General features: G+C 35.6%; 1 protein-coding gene and 1 pseudogene across 1 annotated transcript in view; both read right to left on the minus strand.

Annotated features, from left to right (window-relative positions):
- Positions 1–3,001: 3,001 nt before the first annotated feature.
- LOC118883341 lies at positions 3,002–5,574 on the minus strand (annotated as a pseudogene).
- A 2,728-nt stretch (positions 5,575–8,302) lies between these two features.
- Positions 8,303–20,422, minus strand: part of LRRC69 (leucine rich repeat containing 69) — a 98,095-nt gene continuing 85,975 nt past the window's right edge. Inside the window, 1 exon segment of the mRNA XM_036830628.1 lies at positions 8,303–8,413. Within this exon segment, the coding sequence (XP_036686523.1) occupies positions 8,303–8,413 (111 nt within the window).

Below are 20,422 nucleotides of genomic sequence, written 5' to 3' on the forward strand. Positions count from 1 at the left end.
ATACAGTAACAATGAAAACTCAGAAAGAAATTAAGGAAACACTCCCATTTACCATTGCAACAAAAAGAATAAAATACCTAGGAATAAAGCTACCTAAGGAGGAAAAGAACTGTATGCAGAAAACTATAACACACTGATGAAAGAAATCAAAGGTGATACAAACAGATGGAGAGATATACCATGTTCTTGGATTGGAAGAATCAATATTGTGAAAATGACTATACTACCCAAAGCAATCTACAGATTCAGTGCAATCCCTATCAAATTACCAATGGCATTTTTCACAGAACTAGAACAAAAAAGTTTACCATTTGTATGGAAACACAAAAGACCCCACATAGCCAAAGCAATCCTGAGAAAGAAAAACAGAGCTGGAGGAATCAGGCTCACGGACCTCAGACTATACTACAAAGTTACAGTAATCAAGACAGTATGGTGCTGGCACAAAAACAGAAATATAGATCAATGGAACAGAATAGAAAGCCCAGAGATGAACCCACATACATATGGTCACCTTATCTTTGATAAAGGAGACAAGAATATACAATGGAGAAAAGATAGCCTCTTCAATAAGTGGTGCTGGGAAAACTGGACAGCTACATGTAAAATAATGAAATTAGAACACTCCCTAACACCATACACAAAAATAAACTCAAAATGGATTAAAGACCTAAATGTAAGGCCAGACACTATAAAATATAAAACTCTTAGAGGAAAACATAGGCAGAACACTCTATGACATAAATCACAGCAAGATCTTTTTTGACCCACTTCCTAGAGTAATGGAAATTAAAAAAAATAAATAAACAAATGGGACTTAATGAAACTTAAAATCTTTTGCACAGCAAAGGAAACCATAAACAAGATGAAAATATAACCCTCAGAATGGGAGAAAATATTTGCAATGGAATCAATGGACAAAGATTAATGTTCAAATATACAAACAGCTCATGCAGCTCAATATTAAAAAAGACAAATAACCCAATCCAAAAATTGGCAGAAGACCTAAATAGACATTTTTCTAAAGAAGATACAGATTGCCAGCAAACACATGAAAAGATGCTTGGCATCACTAATCATTAGAGAAACGCAAATCAAAACCACAATGAGGTATCACCTCACACTGGTCAGAATGGCCATCATCAAAAAATCTACCAACAATAAATGGTGGAGAGGGTGTGGAGAAAAGCGAACCCTCTTGCAATGTTGGTGGGAATGTAAATTGATACAGCCACTATGGAGAACAGTATGCATGTTCCTTAAAAAACTAAAATTGGAACTACCATATGACCCAGCAATCCCACTACTGGGCATATACCCTGAGAAAACCATAATTCAAAAGGATACATGTACCACAATGTTCATTGTAGCACTATTTACAATAGCCAGGACATGGAAGCACCTAAATGTCCATCGACAGATGAATGGATAAAGAAGATGTGACACATATATACAATGGAATATTACTCAGCCATAAAAAGGAATGAAATTGAGTTATTTGTAGTGAGGTAGATGGGTCTAGAGACTGTCATACAGAGTGAAGTTTCAGAAAGAGAAAAACAAATACCGTATGCTAACACATATATATGTAATCTAAAAAAATGGTACTGTTGAACCTAGTGGCAGGGCAGGAATAAAGACACAGAATCTAAAATCCTGCTTTCTAAGCAGCTTTGCTCTTTTAGCTTTTGTAGCTCACTGATCCACCACCAACCCCCATGTTTACTTATAGTGTTGTCCTATTAGCCATCTTCACTCACTCCAATGCTGTACCTAGAAACAGGGCACATGTCCTGGACTCCCTTCCACCATAGGGGACTTCTCTGGACCCTCAGGACACCCACTGAGTGGGATGAGAATTATTTAAAAGTCTCCTCCTTAATCCTGGTGTGCCAGGGCTGGTTTAGGTCTCAAGGGCCCTCTTGAACTCCAATAGCTCCAATAGCCTTCATGAGATATGTAGCCCTGTGGCCTACAAGAAGGCTCCCAAAGTTCCAGCATCAAGTGTGCAGAAAATCTGCACAGGGACTTTCTCTGTGCCAAGAAGCAAAACAATTCTTTAGCAAGTGCAGGAGACTTCCAGCCATTTATTATCTCACAGCTGCAGTCTAGAAAATAACCTACACAACAAGGATCATGCAAAGAGCTATTTTATGAAAAAATGCCAATGAAGGTTCCAAGTGTTTATTTTAGAGATTTTAGAAGCTTTATTCAGCAAAAGAAAATTAAATCTACCTTCATTTAAAATTTTCTCAGTAATCTCCATTAACAAATATGATAGTATAAAAGAAAACAATGTTTTTCAACATAAATTTCAAAAAAAGCAAATATCCTTAATGGCTTATTCCTTCGATTATAGAAAAACAATTATCAGTACTTTACCTAGATCTATTGATTTTTTAAAGAATAAATTTATTTATTTATTTAATTTTGGCTGCATTGGGTCTTCATTGCTGCATGGGCTTTCTCTAGTTGTGGCGAGCGGGCACCACTCTTCGTTGTGGTGCACATGCTTCTCATTGCAGTGGCCTCTCTTGCTGCGGAGCACGGGCTCTAGGCTCCCCGGCTCTAGAGTGCAGGCTCAGTAGTTGTGGCGCAGAGGCTTAGTTGCTCTGTGGCATGTGGGATCTTCCCGGACAAGGGATCAAATCCATGTGCCCTGCACTGGCAGGTGGATTCTTAACCACTGTGCCACCAGGGAAGTCCCAAGATCTACTGATTCTTTACCCACTGGATTCAACTAACATCATTCTGAAAACTTGTTAGAGCTCTTGGGTAATTACATAGAGAAAATCTGTCTTGGATTATGTAAACAAAGGAAACACAGAAATGTTAATAATCAGAGATTATTCTTGAATTATTACTAATCCTAAAATATATATTTTTCTCTTTGAAACTACTTCCCCACAACACAGATGATAACAATGTATAACAGTAAAAGAGACTTGAGTTTTTACTCTTTTTTTTAACAACTGATTATCGATTTATTAAAAATGTTGATTTAAGCATCTGCAGTGGTGATTTCGACCTCGACTCCTGGCTCAATATTGATGGACGTGATCTGCTTGAAAATCTCAGAAGGACTGTGCAGGTCAATGAGTCGCTCGTGGATCCTTATCTGGAAATGATCCCAAGTCTTAGAACCTTCACCACAAGGAGTTTTCCTTGTAGTTATTCTCAGAGTCTTAGTAGGCATCCGAACGGTCCTTTCACTTTGAGATTCTGTTCCTTAGCGTGTCTGATCAGTTCAGCACATACCTTCTCCAAAGACTTCACGTTGCGGCTGGTGAGGGTGATTCTAATCCGGTGAATCGCCACCTCTGGCTCCACGGAAGTCTTTCCGGTATCTGTAAAGCCATGGCTGCGGCACGGCTTCCTGACTGACTTGTTCCTCAGCTAGGGCGAAGAGCAGTGAGTCAGGAGCATGAGTGGGTGGCCTGAGGCTCTGCTGCCGTGGTGACCACGTCTTCCTCCAAGAGCTCTCCTATGTCTTTATAAGGCAAATGTGAGTGAACCAAAAAAATTCCAGAGAGTACCCACAGAAGAGAAAAAAAGAAAAATATTAAATCCAAAAAATTCACGAAAAGTTAATGCTCCAATTGCTTCAACTTCACTTGAATAAATAAAGGTTGGTTGTAATTGTTAGAAAATAAAAATATTTTGCAGTGTTTCACATTCCAACAATGTTTCAAAAGTATTATAGATTGGCAAGAAGAGACCACAAACTCACATGCATAGAGACACCCACATTCATGTGGAGTAAGATTAATTTCTGATTTAATAAAATAATGATTCAGAACACAGGGTCGTCCCACAGGGCAGAAGCAGATGCAACCTTCCCAGTCTAGTTCCCATGGTGACACTTGATGCATGACCATGCATCCAGCAACACTAAATCTCCTGACCTCAGAGTCATGCTTTCTCTTTAGCACACATTCAGTTATTTGGTGCTTTCTAGCATCATCCTGAACTTTATGTCTTTCAAACACTCAATTGATTCCTATTCATTATACCCACAGAATTCATTCCCTCACTTGTTTCAGATTTTTTATCAAATATTACTTTATCAGACACAGACTACCCTGTATAAAAAGTATTCTCATAATTTCTCTATCTCTCGAATCTTATTTTACTTCTCTTCAAAGTACATATCACCATATTATTTTTCTGGTTTTATTGTTTGCCTCCCCCACCCCATCAGAACATAAGCTTTCTGAAATCAGAGACCCTGTCAGTTTTGTTCATTGCTATATCTTTAGAACAGAAAACAGTGCCTGGTAGACAGTAACCCCTCAATAAATATTCGCCTAATACATGAATAAATAATTTGTGAAGAAGAGAATCAATTCTATTTTAGATATGTTGAAATTGAAGAGCTTGGAAACATGGGTTAAAAATGAAGAAAGAGATTTAGCAGCTACCCACCTAGGTGTGATAAATGAAGCTAAATGAAACTGATAAGAGTAGGTGAGTTCCTTCAGGTAAAGAAAAAGTGCTAAGAGAGAATAAAATGGGACTAAGTAGAGTAATCTCATAGAACCCTTGTTTTTGAATGAAGGTATAGAAGAGAATTCAGTTAAAGGTATGAGGAAGAGGCCATCAGAGAAATAAAGAACGATCCTAAGGCATACAGTTCCAAGAGGCAGAAGATGGTCAATCGAGCCCAAACCTACAGAGAAGAACAGCCAGATAAGGAGCAGCTGGATTGGTAGGAAGTCACTGATGACCTCTGAAATACCAGTTTTGGAATAGGGCAGAAACTAAGTCTCGGTGCCTTGAGACATGAAGAGGACGGGGTGAAAATGTGGAGGCAGAGAGTCAAGAGTCTCTTCATGTCCCCTGAACTTCAAGAGTACCTGAAATATTTGCTGAATAAATGAGTACATAGAAAAATGAATACAGTTTTCTCCCCAGAACCAAGACAGCACATAAATTGCAGCTGAAGTCATGAGATTTAAATGGTAAACAAAACACTCTTTTCAACAACATAGGTTGTATAAAAATATTTCCCTAATCAAAATCAATTTTCTCAGTAGTTTTCCCTCAATAAACATACAGTTTATTCCTGTAACTCACTTTTAAGTGAGCTCCTATGACTTTCATTTGTACCTTGTTTTTTATTTTTGTTTAAAATGCATTCTTGGTTAATGGAGCCTTTAGAAATTTACCTCGAGGCCCTGACTCTGTCTCAGTGGGGACTGACCCTTGATTTCTTTGGAATTGATAGCCTCTCAGCTGTGCTCCATTGATTTAGCTTCCCAGGTATGCCAGAGGCAACCCTAGCACATGAAGGAGTATTTCCTGAAGTGAACTAAAAAAGGGCCTAGTTAGGAAGGTAACATGGTAATAAAATATATGTAAGATGAGAAATCACTCAGCTTTCCACAAGAATAACCACCAAATAGTTACATGAAGAAACATGTTTCTAGTGGGGTTTAAAAATAAATTATAATTAAATTTCTTGCTTTTCTGAACCCACAGCAAATTTATCTTAATCTGTCCCTGGGGTTCTCAAATAAGAGTGTGCATCAAAATTACCTGGAGGAGCTGTTCCACCACAGACTGCTGGGCCATACTCCCAGTTTCTGATTCCGTGGTCTGGGGTGGGGACAGATAATCTGCACTTCTAACGAGTTCTCAAGTGATGTGGATGCTGCTGGACAGAACCACACTTCCAAAAACTACTGGTCTATGCAAATTGTATACATATTTTCATAATTTTTCCCCTAGTTTTCTGTCATCCTTCAGAGAAAAGGAGTCAAATTCTCATCCCAGCACTACTTCCCTGGTTTCTGTCAGTTTCTCTTGTGGAAAACAATTTTTAAAGCTTTAAAAACAAGAACAAAGTGATGTTAGGAGTAACCAAGCCTGGGTTTTCAGCTTCTACTCATTTTTAAGTGGAATGAAGGTTTTATCTTAGTCAATAAGACGTTAGTGTCCCTTAGGAAAAAGAAGATGGTGGTATGACACACCTGATTTCATATTATACTACAAAGTGAAAATAAAACATCATGGTATTGACAGAAAAACATATACACAGATCAGTGGAACAGAATTGAGAGTTCAGAAATAAACTCACACATAAATGGACAGTTAATTTACAACAAAGGAGCAAAGAACATACAATGGAGAAAGGATAGTTTTTTCAATAAATGGTGTTGGGAAAACTGGACAGCCACATACAAAAAATGAAACTAGACCACTATCTTACATCATACACAAAAATAAACATTAAGACTTTAATGTAAAACCTGAAACCATAAAAATCTTAGAAGAAAACATAGGCAGCACACTCTTTGACACTGGTCTTAGCAACATCTTTCTGGATATGTCTCTTCAGGCAAAGGAAAAAAAAGCGAAAATAAAAAGGACTACATCACACTCAAAACTTTTGCACAGCAAAAGAAACCATAAACACAATGAAAAGACAACCTCCAAATGGGAGAAGATATTTGCAAATTATATATCAAATAAGGCGTTAATATCCAAAATATATAAAGAACTCATAAAACAACAAAAAGCCTGATTTAAAATGGACAGAGGATCTGAATAGACATTTTTCCAAAGAAGACGTACAGATGACCAACAGGCACATGAAAAGATGTTCAACGTCACTAATTATTAGGGAAATGAAAATCAAAACCACAATGAGATACCACCTCCCACCCATTAGAATGGATATTATCAAAAAGGCAAGAAACAAGTGTTGGCAATGATGTGGACAAAAGGGAACCCCCATGCACCATTGGTGGGAATGTAAATTGGTGCAGCTGCTATGGAAAACAGTATGGAGGTTCCTCAAAAAATTAAAAATATATATGTGTCAAACCCAATCTTCCAATTTATTCCTCCCTCTGCCTCTTACTCCCCAGTAACCATAAGTTTATTTTCTACATCTGTAACTCTACTTTGGTTTTGTAGATAAGCTCATTTGTAGCCTTTTTTGAGATTCCACATATAAGTGATATCATATGATATTTGTCTTTCGCTGTCTGACTTACTTCATTCAGTATGAGAATCTCTAGGTCCATCCATGTTGCTACAAATGGCATATATATACAATAGATAACTAATAAGGACCTGCTGTATAGCACAGGGAACTCTACTCAGTACTCTGTAATGGCTTATGGGGAAAAGAATTTAAAAAAGAGTGGATATATGTCTATGTATAACAGATTCACTTTGCTGTATACCTGAAACTAACAGAACATTGTAAATCAATTATACCCCAACAATTTTTTTTTTTTAATTACAAATAGAACTATTACATGATCCAGCTCTTCTACTTCTGGGTATTCATCTGAAGAATATAAAAACACTGGTTTGAAAAGATATATGCCCCCTATGTTCACTGCAGAATTATTTACAATAGCAAAGTTATGGGAACAACCTAAGTGCCCAAAAATGGATGAATGGATAAAGAAGATGTGACCCATATATATATATATATATATATATACACTACTCAGTCATAAAATATAAGATGTAATCTTGCCATTTGCTACAACAATGATGGACCTTGAGCATATTATGCTAAGTGAAATAAGTCAGAGAAAGACAAATACCATATGATTTCACTCACATGTGGAATATAAAACAAACCATAATAAAATAAAACAAGCAAAACAAAAACAAACACACAGATACAGAGAACATATTAGTGATTACCAGAAGGGAAGTGGGGTGGAGGAGGGTGAAATGGGTAAAGCAGGTTAACTGTATGGCAATGGATGGAAACTAAACTTTTGGTGGTGAGCACACAGTAGTGTATACAGAAGCTGAAATATAATGTTGTATACATGAAACTTAATGTTATAAACTAATGTTACCTTAATAAAAGAAAGAAAAAAATGATGTTAGTGCCACTTAGAAAATAAGAGCTCAAATGAAATCATACAAATATAGTTGAACTATCTAGCACTAAAAAGTGATTTTTTTTCATTTGCAAAACAGGCATAAAATAAACACTTGTCCCCATCAAAGTCCTTAATACTATTTAGAAAAGGAGGGTGGTATTCATAAAATGACAGAAGAAAATAATACTCATTTGCCACATTGATCTTTAGTTTTCCATTTTTTATTTTGTTTTTAAGTCAAAGAAGAAACAGCACACTTAGAGTCTAAACAATCTAAAGGTAGACTGTAGTGCTTAAATTGGGACCTTCACAATTAAATTATTTTTCTTCCTTTACTCAATGTATTGACAAAGAGAAGAGCATGGTATCCTAAGTAGGGAATAATCTGACTGTGCAGAGCTGATGGGGCAAGTCATGTGAGGCTCTAAATGAGCTTCTTACCTGCTCTACACTTGAGCAATTCCAAAGAGATTAGGGTCACGTTGATTAAAACATTTGTAAGAACAAATTAATATTCGAAGTGGTACCAGCTGTAGATTTCTGCTTATTTTCCAGTTCTAAAAAGTAAAGATTAAAAATAAAATTAAGGCAGTACTCAATAAATATTTTTGAATAAAATAAATATTAACTATCTCAGAGATTTCAGAACATTAATTTCTAAAGAACACACTAAACTATTTATGCTTGATTTGCTCTTTTCCCACACACAAATAAACAAACTTAACTAGCTAAGAAGGGCATACGCAACACTAAACAAAATTCAATGATAAAAGATTATCTACACTTTTATCCAAAGATATTATTACATTGTCTAGCTATAAAGTGTTTGGGATGAAGGTGAAAAACGATACAGAATCCACACAAACCTGATTCTGATCTACAGGGATGTTAAGTTGATCAATCGGCAGAGACTAATTGAACACCTCAGTAGACATCTCAGTTTTACCTGTCTAGCATCCATTTCTCATGGAAATTAATCTTCCTAATACTCTGTTCATTGTCTGCAATGTTCATTAAGATCTTCACTGGCTGGGTTTCAGGCAAGTTGACCAATATATGACAAGTTTTTGTACTTAAAATATCTCTGATCTTAACTTCTCAATGTACAAAAAAAAGGCAGTCAAAAACCCTGTCAGCCAACTTAGTGTACATGTCCTGACCACTATATTTGAAACAATGGCATCCTCAAAGCTTACCATTTATATGTTTTATAAACAACTTTTGAAGTTGTTTATAAACAACATAGCTCTCAGAGAGAGAATCCAAAACAGAGTCACAGCTTAATTTGTTGATAATGCTACTTAGTTTTATCATAACCCACTGGGCTATCATCATCACAATCCACAGTGAGAGATTTCATTACTGTTCTGTTCACTCTTCTACAAAAGAACTTTGAGGGCCTATTCAAAGGTTCAAGCACCTAAGCATAGTTATTAATACATCCTTGAGAGAGTAATAACCTTTCAGCTCTGGTGATAAATCAATGGGGAGCCAAAGTCATACATCATATCACATTTACATCCACCTCCAACAGTGACTATGAAGGGCTCAGAGAATACACAGCACTATTCTAACAATAAGTATTTGGATGAAGGTGAAAAAATGGAATCTCTACAAATTTGACTTCTTTCCTAGAAGTTTACGTGATCACCCAGGAAACATTTACTGAAATTCCCAATGGGCATCTTGTTTTTGCCTGTCAGCATCCATTTCCCATCTGCCAGCACAAAATCCCACCTTTTCCTTTAAGGAACTACCCATTCTCCAATTTAAGTGCAAATGTCATGAAAGTGAGAGGACAACTGTTCCCACCCCCCGTCTCAAGACATAGCCATGTAACTCAGGCAGAGCACATGAACCAGAACAGTCCAATAAAACCAATAATCATCAGCCCCAAAGCTTTCCCTGAATCTACTGAGAGAAGGAAGCTCTTCCTCTACAACCAGAAGGCATATTTTAGGGAGCTCTCACCTGAGAGCAAAGCCAAGACAAAGGAAAGCAAGAGGACAAATTCTTGATGAAAAATTTGGATACCTGATCCAGCATGACTAAATATTCAGCCAAACCCATCCCTGGACCTTCTTCATTACTTGAATTAGTGTTCGGTTTCTTTAACTTGCAACCAAGAGTTCTGAAAAATTACAAGCAACCAAAAACCTGCACCCCTTTAGACAAAGTGGCAAAGATACAAAGATATATAACAAACAATTCCTGCCTCTAAGAATCTTTCAGCATCTAGTTGGAAAGATAAGACATAAACACAAAAAATAACTAGAAACATAAGGCTCAACACAATGATAGGTTCTATATGAGTACAGAGAAAGGAGATACCACCAAAGACTGCATATTAAGCAAGACTTTACAATATAACAAAATGGTGAACAAGATGTTGAGGGATGTCCAGGATGTGGCTACCTGGCAAAGGTACAAAAGGACATTTAGAAAAGGTGAACTATGAGAGCAGTAATTCAAGAATGTGCATTTTGTAACTGGGGAAAAAATACAGTATAAACAGTAAATGGATCATAAAATGTTGAGTCATGGGATATCAACAATAAATATATTAGTCCAGGGACAAAAAGAATTCATAAGTAGTTGTCCAATGATAGACACATTATGTATAATATTTCAGATCTACTTTATATAAGATCATATTGATTAATTAGATTATAATGGCTTAATGTTAAAACTGTGCTTGAAGAGCTAGTGACAAAAGCCAAAACCTAAATGTGGCCTTTTCCCTTTCCGTATACATAGAAGATAACCCTCTCATCCAACAAGCTATTCTTGTCCACTACTGTAATACATCTCATCTAGAACTAAAGGGCTATAAAAATAAACCATGCTACATGAACTTCACTCAACTTCTGTTTAAGAAACTAGGACAGAGGCGGTAAAAGACAAACATACACCAAGGAAGTAAACGTGGCCATACAGCTATCACATTTGCTTTGTCCAGTTTCTCCATGAGGTGAAAAGTTTATAATAGAAATTATTAAAGGCATTTTCTATTTCCACTGTGGTTTTAGCTATTTTCCCTTGGGTCATTAAGAAATTGCATGGGCAGAGTTTCCTTTGGCTCTTGTTGCAAGCAGGAATGCAAAATATCTGTGTCCCTCATTCCCCTACTTGGGGGTATTATTGTTTAGTTAATTAGAATACAATGTTGTATTAAATTTTTTTTTTAATTTGTGGTACCAATCTGTATTTATAGTTGTCACATTCATGGTGATCTATGTATAGGTTCAAACATTTTGACTGCTTCAAGTAGTCACTCACCAGTTACATTAATATTTTTTGAAACATCTTTATTGGAGTATAATTGCTTTACAATGTTGTGTTAGTTCCTGCTGTACAACAAATGAATCAGCTACATGTATACATATATCCCCATATCTCCACCCTCTTGCACCTCTCTCCCACCCTCCCTATCCCACTCCTCTAGGTGGTCACAAAGTACCAAGCTGAATTCTCAGTGCTATGCAGCTGCTTCCCACTAGCTATCTATTTTACATTTGGTAGCGTATATATGTCAATGCTACTCTCTCACTTCGTCCCAGCTTACCCTTCCCCCTCCCCATGTCCTCAAGTTCATTCTCTACAACTGTGTCTTTATTCCTGTCCTGCCCCTAGGTTCTTCAGAACCATTTTTTTCTTTTTTTTTTTTTTAGATTCCATATATATGTGTTAGCATATTGTACCTGTTTTTCTCTTTCTGACTTACTTCACTCTGTATGACAGACTCTAGGTCCATCCACCTCACTACAAATAATTCAATTTCATTTCTTTTTATAGCTGAGTAATACTCCATTGTATATATGTGCTCAATTTCTTTATCCATTCATCTGTTGATGGACACTTAGGTTGCTTCCATATCCTGGCGATTGTAAATAGTGCTGCAATGAACATTGTGGTACATGACTCTTTTTGAATTATCGTTTTCTCAGGGTATATGCCCAATAGTGGGATTGCTGGGTCGTATGGTAGCTCTATTTTTAGTTTTTTAAGGAACCTCCATACTGTTCTCCATAGTGGCTGTATCAATTTACATTCCCATCAACAGTGCAAGAGGGTTCCCTTTTCTCCACACCCTCTACAGCATTTATTGTTTGTAGATTTTTTTGATGATGGCCATTCTGACCGGTGTGAGATGATACCTCATGGTAGTTTTGATTTGCGTTTCTCTAATGATTAGTGATGCTGAGCATCCTTTCATGTGTTTGTTGGCAATCTGTATATCTTCTTTGGAGAAATGTCTAGGTCTTCTGCCCATTTTTGGATTGGGTTGTTTGTTTTTCTGATATTGAGATACATGGGCTGCTTGTAAATTTTGGAGATTAATCCTTTGTCAGTTGCTTAATTTGCAAATATTTTCTCCCATTCTGAGGGTTGTCTTTTCGTCTTGTTTAAGGTTTCCTTTGCTGTGCAAAAGCTTTTAAGTTTCATTAGCTCCCATTTGTTTATTTTTGTTTTTATTTCCGTTTCTCTAGGAGGTGGGTCAAAAAGGTTCTTGCTGTGATTTATGTCATAGAGTGTTCTGCCTATGTTTTCCTCTATGAGTTTTGTAATGTCTGGTCTTACATTTAGGTCTTTAATCCATTTTGAGATTATATTTATATATGATGTTAGGGAATGTTCTAATTTCATTCTTTTACATGTAGCTGTCCAGTTTTCCCAGCACCACCTATTGAAGAGGCTGTCATTTCTCCACTGTATATGCTTGCCTCCTTTGTCAAAGATAAGGTGACCATATGTGTGTGGGTTTATCTCTGGGTTTTCTATCCTGTTCCATTGATCTATATTTCTGTTTTTGTGCCAATACCATACTGTCTTGATTACTGTAGCTTTGCAGTATAGTCTGAAGTCTGTGAGCCTGATTCCTCCAGGTCCGTTTTTCTTTCTCAAGATTGCTTTGGCTATTCAGGGTCTTTTTTGTTTCCATACAAATTGTGAAATGTTTTTATCTAGTTCTGTGGAAAATGCCATTGGTAGTTTGATAGGGATTGCACTGAATCTGTAGAATGCTTTGGGTAGTGTAGTCATTTTCACAATGTTGATTCTTCCAATCCAAGAACATGGTATATCTCTCCATCTGTTTGTATCATCTTCAATTTCTTTCATCAGTGCCTTATAGTTTTCTGCATACAGGTCTTTTGCCTCCTTAGGTAGGTTTATTCCCAGATATTTTATTCTTCTTGTTGCAATGGTAAATGGGAGTGTTTCCTTAATTTCTCTTTCAGATTTTTCGTCATTAGTGTATAGGAATGCATGAGATTTCTGTGCAGTAATATTGTATCCTGCTACTTTATCAAATTCATTGATTAGTCTTATTAGTTTTCTGGTAGAAACTTTAGGAATCTCTGCGTATGGTATCATGCCATCTGCAAACAGTGACAGTTTTACTTCTTTTTTTCTGATTTGGATTCCTTTTATTTCTTTTTCTTCTCTTATTGCCATGGCTAAAACTTCCAAAGCTCTGTTGAATAATAGTGGTGAGAGTGGGCAGCCTTGTCTTGTTTCTGATCTTAGAGGAAATGATTACAGTTTTTCACCATTGAGAATGATGTTGGCTGGGAACATATTTTACCAAAGGCCATTATCAGCTTTGTATTGAATAGGAAACTTTGCATGTGATTATTCTCTAACTTAATAATTACTATTTCTGATACACTATCTCTCATGGTTATTAATTGTTTCCTGGAAATTTTACTAAGAAAAATGGACTCATCATAATTCCTTGGTGACATAGTTTTCCATCTAGAGTCATCAAACACAATAATGTTATATGAGAAAAGAACGTCTCTAATACCTTATCTCTTGATACCCATTTAAGTTTCTATTTCCATTTGTGGCATCATCCAGTATAACATATATTTCTACCAGTATAAAATATGTTCATTTGAAATAAGCTTTTACAAAGGAATTACAATACATACTCTTATAGTAGACATGTCTTCAGAAACCTCAATTAATAAAACCTCACAACTCTGTTAAAGATAATTACTGCTTTGGTCATTGTTTACAGTTAGAAATTGAAACACTAAAAGACCCTTTCTGTCAAGCCAAAGTCAGAGAAGAGGCAAAGGAGTTGGTCTATCATTAGACATGCTTTTATATCTTTTTACCAAAAGCTTTAAAATGTGAAATGCTATATAAAGTCTAAGTTTCACTCTTTACTCTTCACAGTGAAATGCATTATTTCCTGAAACAAATAAACATATGATTATAATCCTCTCGCTATTTTATGGAAAAGTAGTCTTGTGCTTTAAGTTTGAATATGCATGTTTACTAAATTTTATATTTGTTGAATAGTGGAATTGAGAGATGTTTTTAAAATATTCCTAAGTGATAATCACTACCATATTTTAAACTTTGAGAAGTCAAAAATTATCAAAATATATATTTATATCATACAGTATAAAGTAAAGCTTTGGATAAGGTTTCAATATTACATGAAGCACAAGGAATAGGAAATAAGTGATAGATGGTTTCCTGTTTTCTCAAAAAATGTTATAATGGTAGGCAGGATAAAGGCTCCCCAAAGATGTCTAGGTCCTGTGACTACATATGTTACCTTACATGGAAAAAGTTAATCACACTTTGCAGGTGTGATTGACATAAGGATTTTTTTTTTTTTTTAACTTAAGGATCTTGAGATTGGGAGGTTAGCCTGAATTATCCAGCTGGACCCAATTTCATCACAAGGATCATTAAAAGTGCAAGAGGGAGGCAGAAGAGAAGGTCCAAGTCATGGGGTCTGAGAAGAACTAGATCTGCCAATGCTGACTTTGAGTATGGAGGAAGGAGATCATGAGCCAAGGAATGTGGGTAGCCTCTAAAAGCAGGAAAGAGTAAGAAAATGGATTCTCCCCTGGAGTCTCCAGAAAGGAATGTAGTCCTGTTGACACTTTGATTTGAGCTCAATAAGACTCATATTGGATTTCTGACCTACTAAACTATAAGATAATAAATTTTGTTGTTAAGACTCCAAGATTATAGAAATTTGTTACAGCAGCAATAGAAAACTAATACTAGCATCATGTTCCAAATTAGCAGGACCAAGAAAGGCATGACTATGAGAGCCCCTCTCCCCATTTTGGAATCAAGGCACGCTGGAGCTAGAAGAGACTTTGGTCTAATCACTTCATTGTCCAGATGAGGAAACTGGTCCAGATATAATGAGAAGTAAGGTGACTTACCTTAGATCTCATAGTTCGAGGCAGAGACATGACTAGAATATAATTTCACTAAATTCTAGATCATTTTTAGTCATAGTATGCTTCCTAGCTTCTTTCACCAATGTAGTGTTTTGATTATAGTTTAATAATAATTTGCAGAACTGTTTGGAAGAATGAACAGTTATTGGAAAGTGCACATATTTTCAAATAAAGCATAGAAGAAGCATATTGCTTTGCTGTTCTGGTCTGTCTCCAACTGATGGCTAAACATATTCACTTGAATTATCCAACCATCAATTGAAACTCAACAAGTCTAAAATGAAACTTGAGTTCCTGCCTCCCAAATCAGCTCCATCTGGAATCTTCTGGTTTTCTCCCTCAGACCCTCTGAGGTTTCCCACATTCAATCAATCGCCAAGTTCTGCCATCCTACCTCCCTCATGGTGCTTCCTTTCCTTGCATTTCTACTGCTACCCCTTATACCCCACTAGGCAAGCACTCTAACAGGTCTCTGTTCCTCAGTTTCTCTTCTCTTCAAACTCCAATTAACCCAGCACAGCACTGCCAAATGATTCCTTCTAAGGTACATCTTTTTTTTTGTATCATTGACTTGTCCCCACACATTCAGGAGGACTCCGTTTCCAAACAGGATCAAGTTCAAACTCTTTATTCTATCCTTTGACAGGTTCATAGAATTTGACACTAATTTTTTTTTATGTCTTTCTCCCACTCCCAGCCACAAACCAACTTAATTGATTTACTTCCTTATGAACATGACTCATTCTCCAAATTGTTCTCTTCTCCTAAAATATCTTCTCAGCTTCCTTCTCCATGTATCTGAATTCTATCTATGTCAAGGCCCTGTACAAGTTCCAGCATCTGCCTGGGCAATTCCTAGGCCTGACAACCTACAGCGATCTCAACTTACACTTTGAAGCCCTAAAGCAATTGGTCTCATTTAACATTTTGTTTCTATAACTAGTGTCTTTTACATCTTTACAGAGTTTAAACTCTTAGATTTTAACCATTGGGACAAACTAAGTTCCCTACTTATTTGCATTGTACTTAGCACCCAGAGTTCCCTGCTTTAAACAGGTTCTCAAATATTTATGGAATGACTGAAAGTAATTTTAAAAATACAAGATGAACATTCAGAATGACAACTCCTCTATTCCATCAGTGATAAGCGCCAGCAATGAGCACTCCTCTAAAGTTAACTGCTCCATTTAGGAAGTGTAGCTATACATTCAGGATTGCCTAGGACAGTCCTGGCTTCCTGCTGATTTTCCAGTTATTAATAATGTTGCCCACCTTCACTCTCAAAAGCCTCTTGGCTTAGATGATACATTATATATGGTCATTCCACCCTTAGGGTAGTTTGGACTGTAGTAAGGGCAGAAACCAGAAAGAAAATCCTGCTCATGTTCCAGCCACCCATCCAGCTATGCAGCATTCACTCCACTACAGAGTGATCCTGCTCTTCATCACCATCTTAGCATAATCAGTGTCCTTTGAATTCACGTGGGAGGTTCAAACATTTTGGTTATGCACAGCTTCAGATAAATGTGCTGCAGTGAATACAACTTAATATTCCTTAGCAGAAAAAAAAAAAAAAATCATGTATACTGAATACAACTGTTAACTCTACCTAGCAGTTTAAGAACAAAAGGGAGAGTTCCCTAAAGGGAAAGGAGAATTCAATGAATTCCCAGAGAAGTAGAAGCAATCAAGAGACAGTGTGCGAGATCATTTATACTCTAATTGTTTTGCTGTTTTCTGAATAAAATGATAAGAATCATTCATGCCATTTCAATTTTCTGAACAATAAATACACATTATTTTCATGATTGTTTAGAATTAGAAATGTGATGCCTTCTGATGCTCTAAGTGTCCAATTTACATTAAATTAACTAACCATTGCATGTTTTAAGACCTACATTTATTTTCACAGTTGACTGGTTGAAATGATCAGTTTCATAAATGAATGTCAGTGGTATATAAACAGTAATAACTTTTTATTGCAAAGTAAGGTTTTGCTGTGTAAGTAGTGAGTAAACTTATTAAATGTAATCTTATGTTTCATTACTGACAGCTTGTCTTTAGACAGCTTGTCTAAAAACAGGAATTAAGGCTGCAATTTTTCATTTATTTTCATAAAGTAGATCAGCTTTTTCACTCATTTGTAGTGAAACCTACTCAATCTAATCTCTTCTGAATGAAGTTTTAATTACATTGCATCATTCAACACAGGGCTGAGAGTTCATGTTCCATACTGTTTCCTCCTCAACTCTTCAACTTTAAAGGCATCTAGGGAAATGTTATGTTCAACTAGTGTAACTATGTGAAATGAAAATATCAAATGCATATATTGGGCACTGGGTCACCCAAGTATTTGGAAAGAATTTTATGAGACTATTTAGTAACCTCTAAGTCACTGGTTCAATTATGACCCAAGTTGGTAGTAACTAAAAAGGATTAATTTTTGTTGCTGTTTTGAAGCATTATATCATTAGTAGTTAACACTTAAATATCAATTACATTGAAATTATTGACAATTCTATAATTGCTAAGGACTAACTGAATGGCAAGGGCTATAACATTTGAAAAAAACAAAAGCATCTGAATGAATTATGGTAAAAGTTAATATTTGAGATTGTGTAAAATTTTTCATCAACTATTTCCAATCCTCTTCTCACTAATTCATAAGATAAGCATGGCATAATTTCACATTCACCTGAAAAGAAGCAATTACAATTGGATATTTGGTTGTTTCTAGCCTTTTATATCAAGAACAAAGGCCCATTTGTCATCGTGTCTCCCTTCTTCAACTGTGCCCACAGATAACAAACCCATCAGAGACAGAACATTCTGTAAAGCACAACAGGGTAACTAGATGTTGGCATTATCAAATTGGGTTCTTCCTTCATGCTAAAATCTAAAGGTTAGCATCCTGAAAAGACAGTAAAAAGCTGAATTTTTTTTAACAGAAAGGGAGGCTTCTAGGCAAACTAGTCTTTGTATACTCTCCGTTTACTTGAATAGAAAAACAGCATAAAATCCTAAATGTATGCAAAAGCAACTTTTTAATAACACGGTTAATCTGATTATCATCATCCCTATGTATTTTGTGTATGTTCTCACTCTAGAAACAGGGAACTAAACAACTCCATTAAAATAATGTTTCACAGAAACAGACTCACAGACATGGAGAACAGACTTGTGGTTGCCAAGGGGGGTGGGGGCAACGGATAGACTGGAAGTTTGGGATTAGCAGATGTAAACTATTATATATAGAATGGATAAACAACAAGATCCTACTGTATAGCATAGGGAACTATATTAAATATCCTGTGATAAACCATAACAGAAAAGAATATGAAAAAGAAAAAAGAAATATACATATATATATATAACTGACTCACTTCACTGTACAGAAGAAATTAACACAGTATTGCAAATCAACTATACTTCAATAAAATAAGTTAATTAATTAAAAATAATGTTTTGATTGCCAAGCATCTAGTAATATATATTCCAATCTAAATTTTTATCCAATTGTTAGCCATTTTAAAATATGCTTACATTTATTTAGCATAATTTATAAATTCATACTATACACTTGTTCTAATTGTAATTCCATTGTCATATACTTTTTTCACTACATATACTTACTGTTACTTGTTTAACTTTTTCAATTATTTTAAAGGTTAGAATCAGTGATTGTTTCACAGCAATTTTCCTTTAAAAATTTTTCTTCTCACCAATTTTCCGACACTTCCATGTACTCTGCCTGTCAACTTACCTAGGAATATAACTATATTTTGAGCTATTTTCTCTTTGTACACTGAAGATATTATGCTATCTTTTTTCTGGAATCTGCTTTCAATTCATTGTCATTTCTTTGTAGGTGATCTATTTTCTTAAAATTTTACCTTTAGCTCTAAATAGCTTCCCTTTTGTAGTGCAAAACACACTTTTTTACCGAAATGTGTCTAGGTATGGATTTATTCTTATTCTACTTGGCACTCAATGTGCTTTTTCAATGTGAGGGATCATGTCTTTCTTCAATATTTTAATATTTTATTCCATTAATAAGAATTTACACCCAGGTCTCTGTTTCTTTTTTTTTTAATTGAAGTGTAGTTGATTTACAATGTTGTGTTAATTTCAGGTATACAGCAAAGTGATTCAGTTATACAAACATAAATGTCCATCTTTTCAGATTCTTTTCCCTTATAGGTTATTACAAAATATTGAGTAAAGGTCCCTGTGCTATATAGTAGGTCTTTGTTGGTTATCATCTATTTTATATAGAGTAGTGTGTATATGTTAATCCCAAACTCCTGATTTATCCCTCCCCTCACCCCCTATCCCCTTTGGAAATGATAAGTTTGTTTTCTATGTCTGTGGGTCTGTTTCTGTTCTGTATATAAGTTCATTTGTATAATTGTTTTTTAGATCCCACATATAAGCAATATCACATGATATTTGTCTTTCTCTGGCTTACTTCACATAGTATGATAATCTCTAGGTCCATCCATGTAGCTGCAAATGGCATTATTTCATTCTTTTTTATGGCTGAGTAATATTCCATTGTATGAACATACCACATCTTCTTTATCCATTCATCTGTCAATGGATATTTAGGTTGCTTCCATGTCTTGGCTATTGTTAATAGTGCTGCAATAGATGCAAAAATACTCAACAAAATACTAGCAAACCGAATCCAACAATATATTAAAAGGATCCTACACCATGATCAAGTGGGATTTATCCCCAGGATGCAAGGATTTTTCAACATCTGCAAATCAGTAAGTGTGATATATCACATTAACAAATTGAAGAATAAAAAACATTTGATCATCTCAATAGATGCTGGAAAAGCTTCTGATAGAATTCAACATCCATTTATGATAAAAAAAAATACTCTCAAGAAAGTGAGAATAGAGAGAACATAATAAAGTCCATATATGACAAACCCACAGCTAACATCATACTCAATGGTGAAAAGCTGAAAGCATGTCATCTAAGATCAGGAACAAGACAAGGATGTCCACTCTCACCACTTTTATTCGACATAGTTTTGGAAGTTCTAGCCATGGCAATCAAAGAAGAAAAAGAAATAAAAGGAATCCAAATTGGCAAACAAAAAGTAAAACCGTCACTATTTGCAGGTGACATGATACTATACATAGAAAATCCTAAAGATGCTACCAGAAAACTACTAGAGCTCATCAATGAATTTGGTAAAGTTGCAGGATACAAAATTAATACACAGAAATCTCCTGCATTCCTATACACTAACAACAAAAGATCAGAAATAAAATTCAAGGAAACAACATTTACCATCACATCAAATAGAATAAAATACCTAGGCATAAACCTACC

This window comes from Balaenoptera musculus, chromosome 17 (genome assembly GCF_009873245.2).
Source record: "Balaenoptera musculus isolate JJ_BM4_2016_0621 chromosome 17, mBalMus1.pri.v3, whole genome shotgun sequence".
Classification (NCBI taxonomy): domain Eukaryota; kingdom Metazoa; phylum Chordata; class Mammalia; order Artiodactyla; family Balaenopteridae; genus Balaenoptera; species Balaenoptera musculus.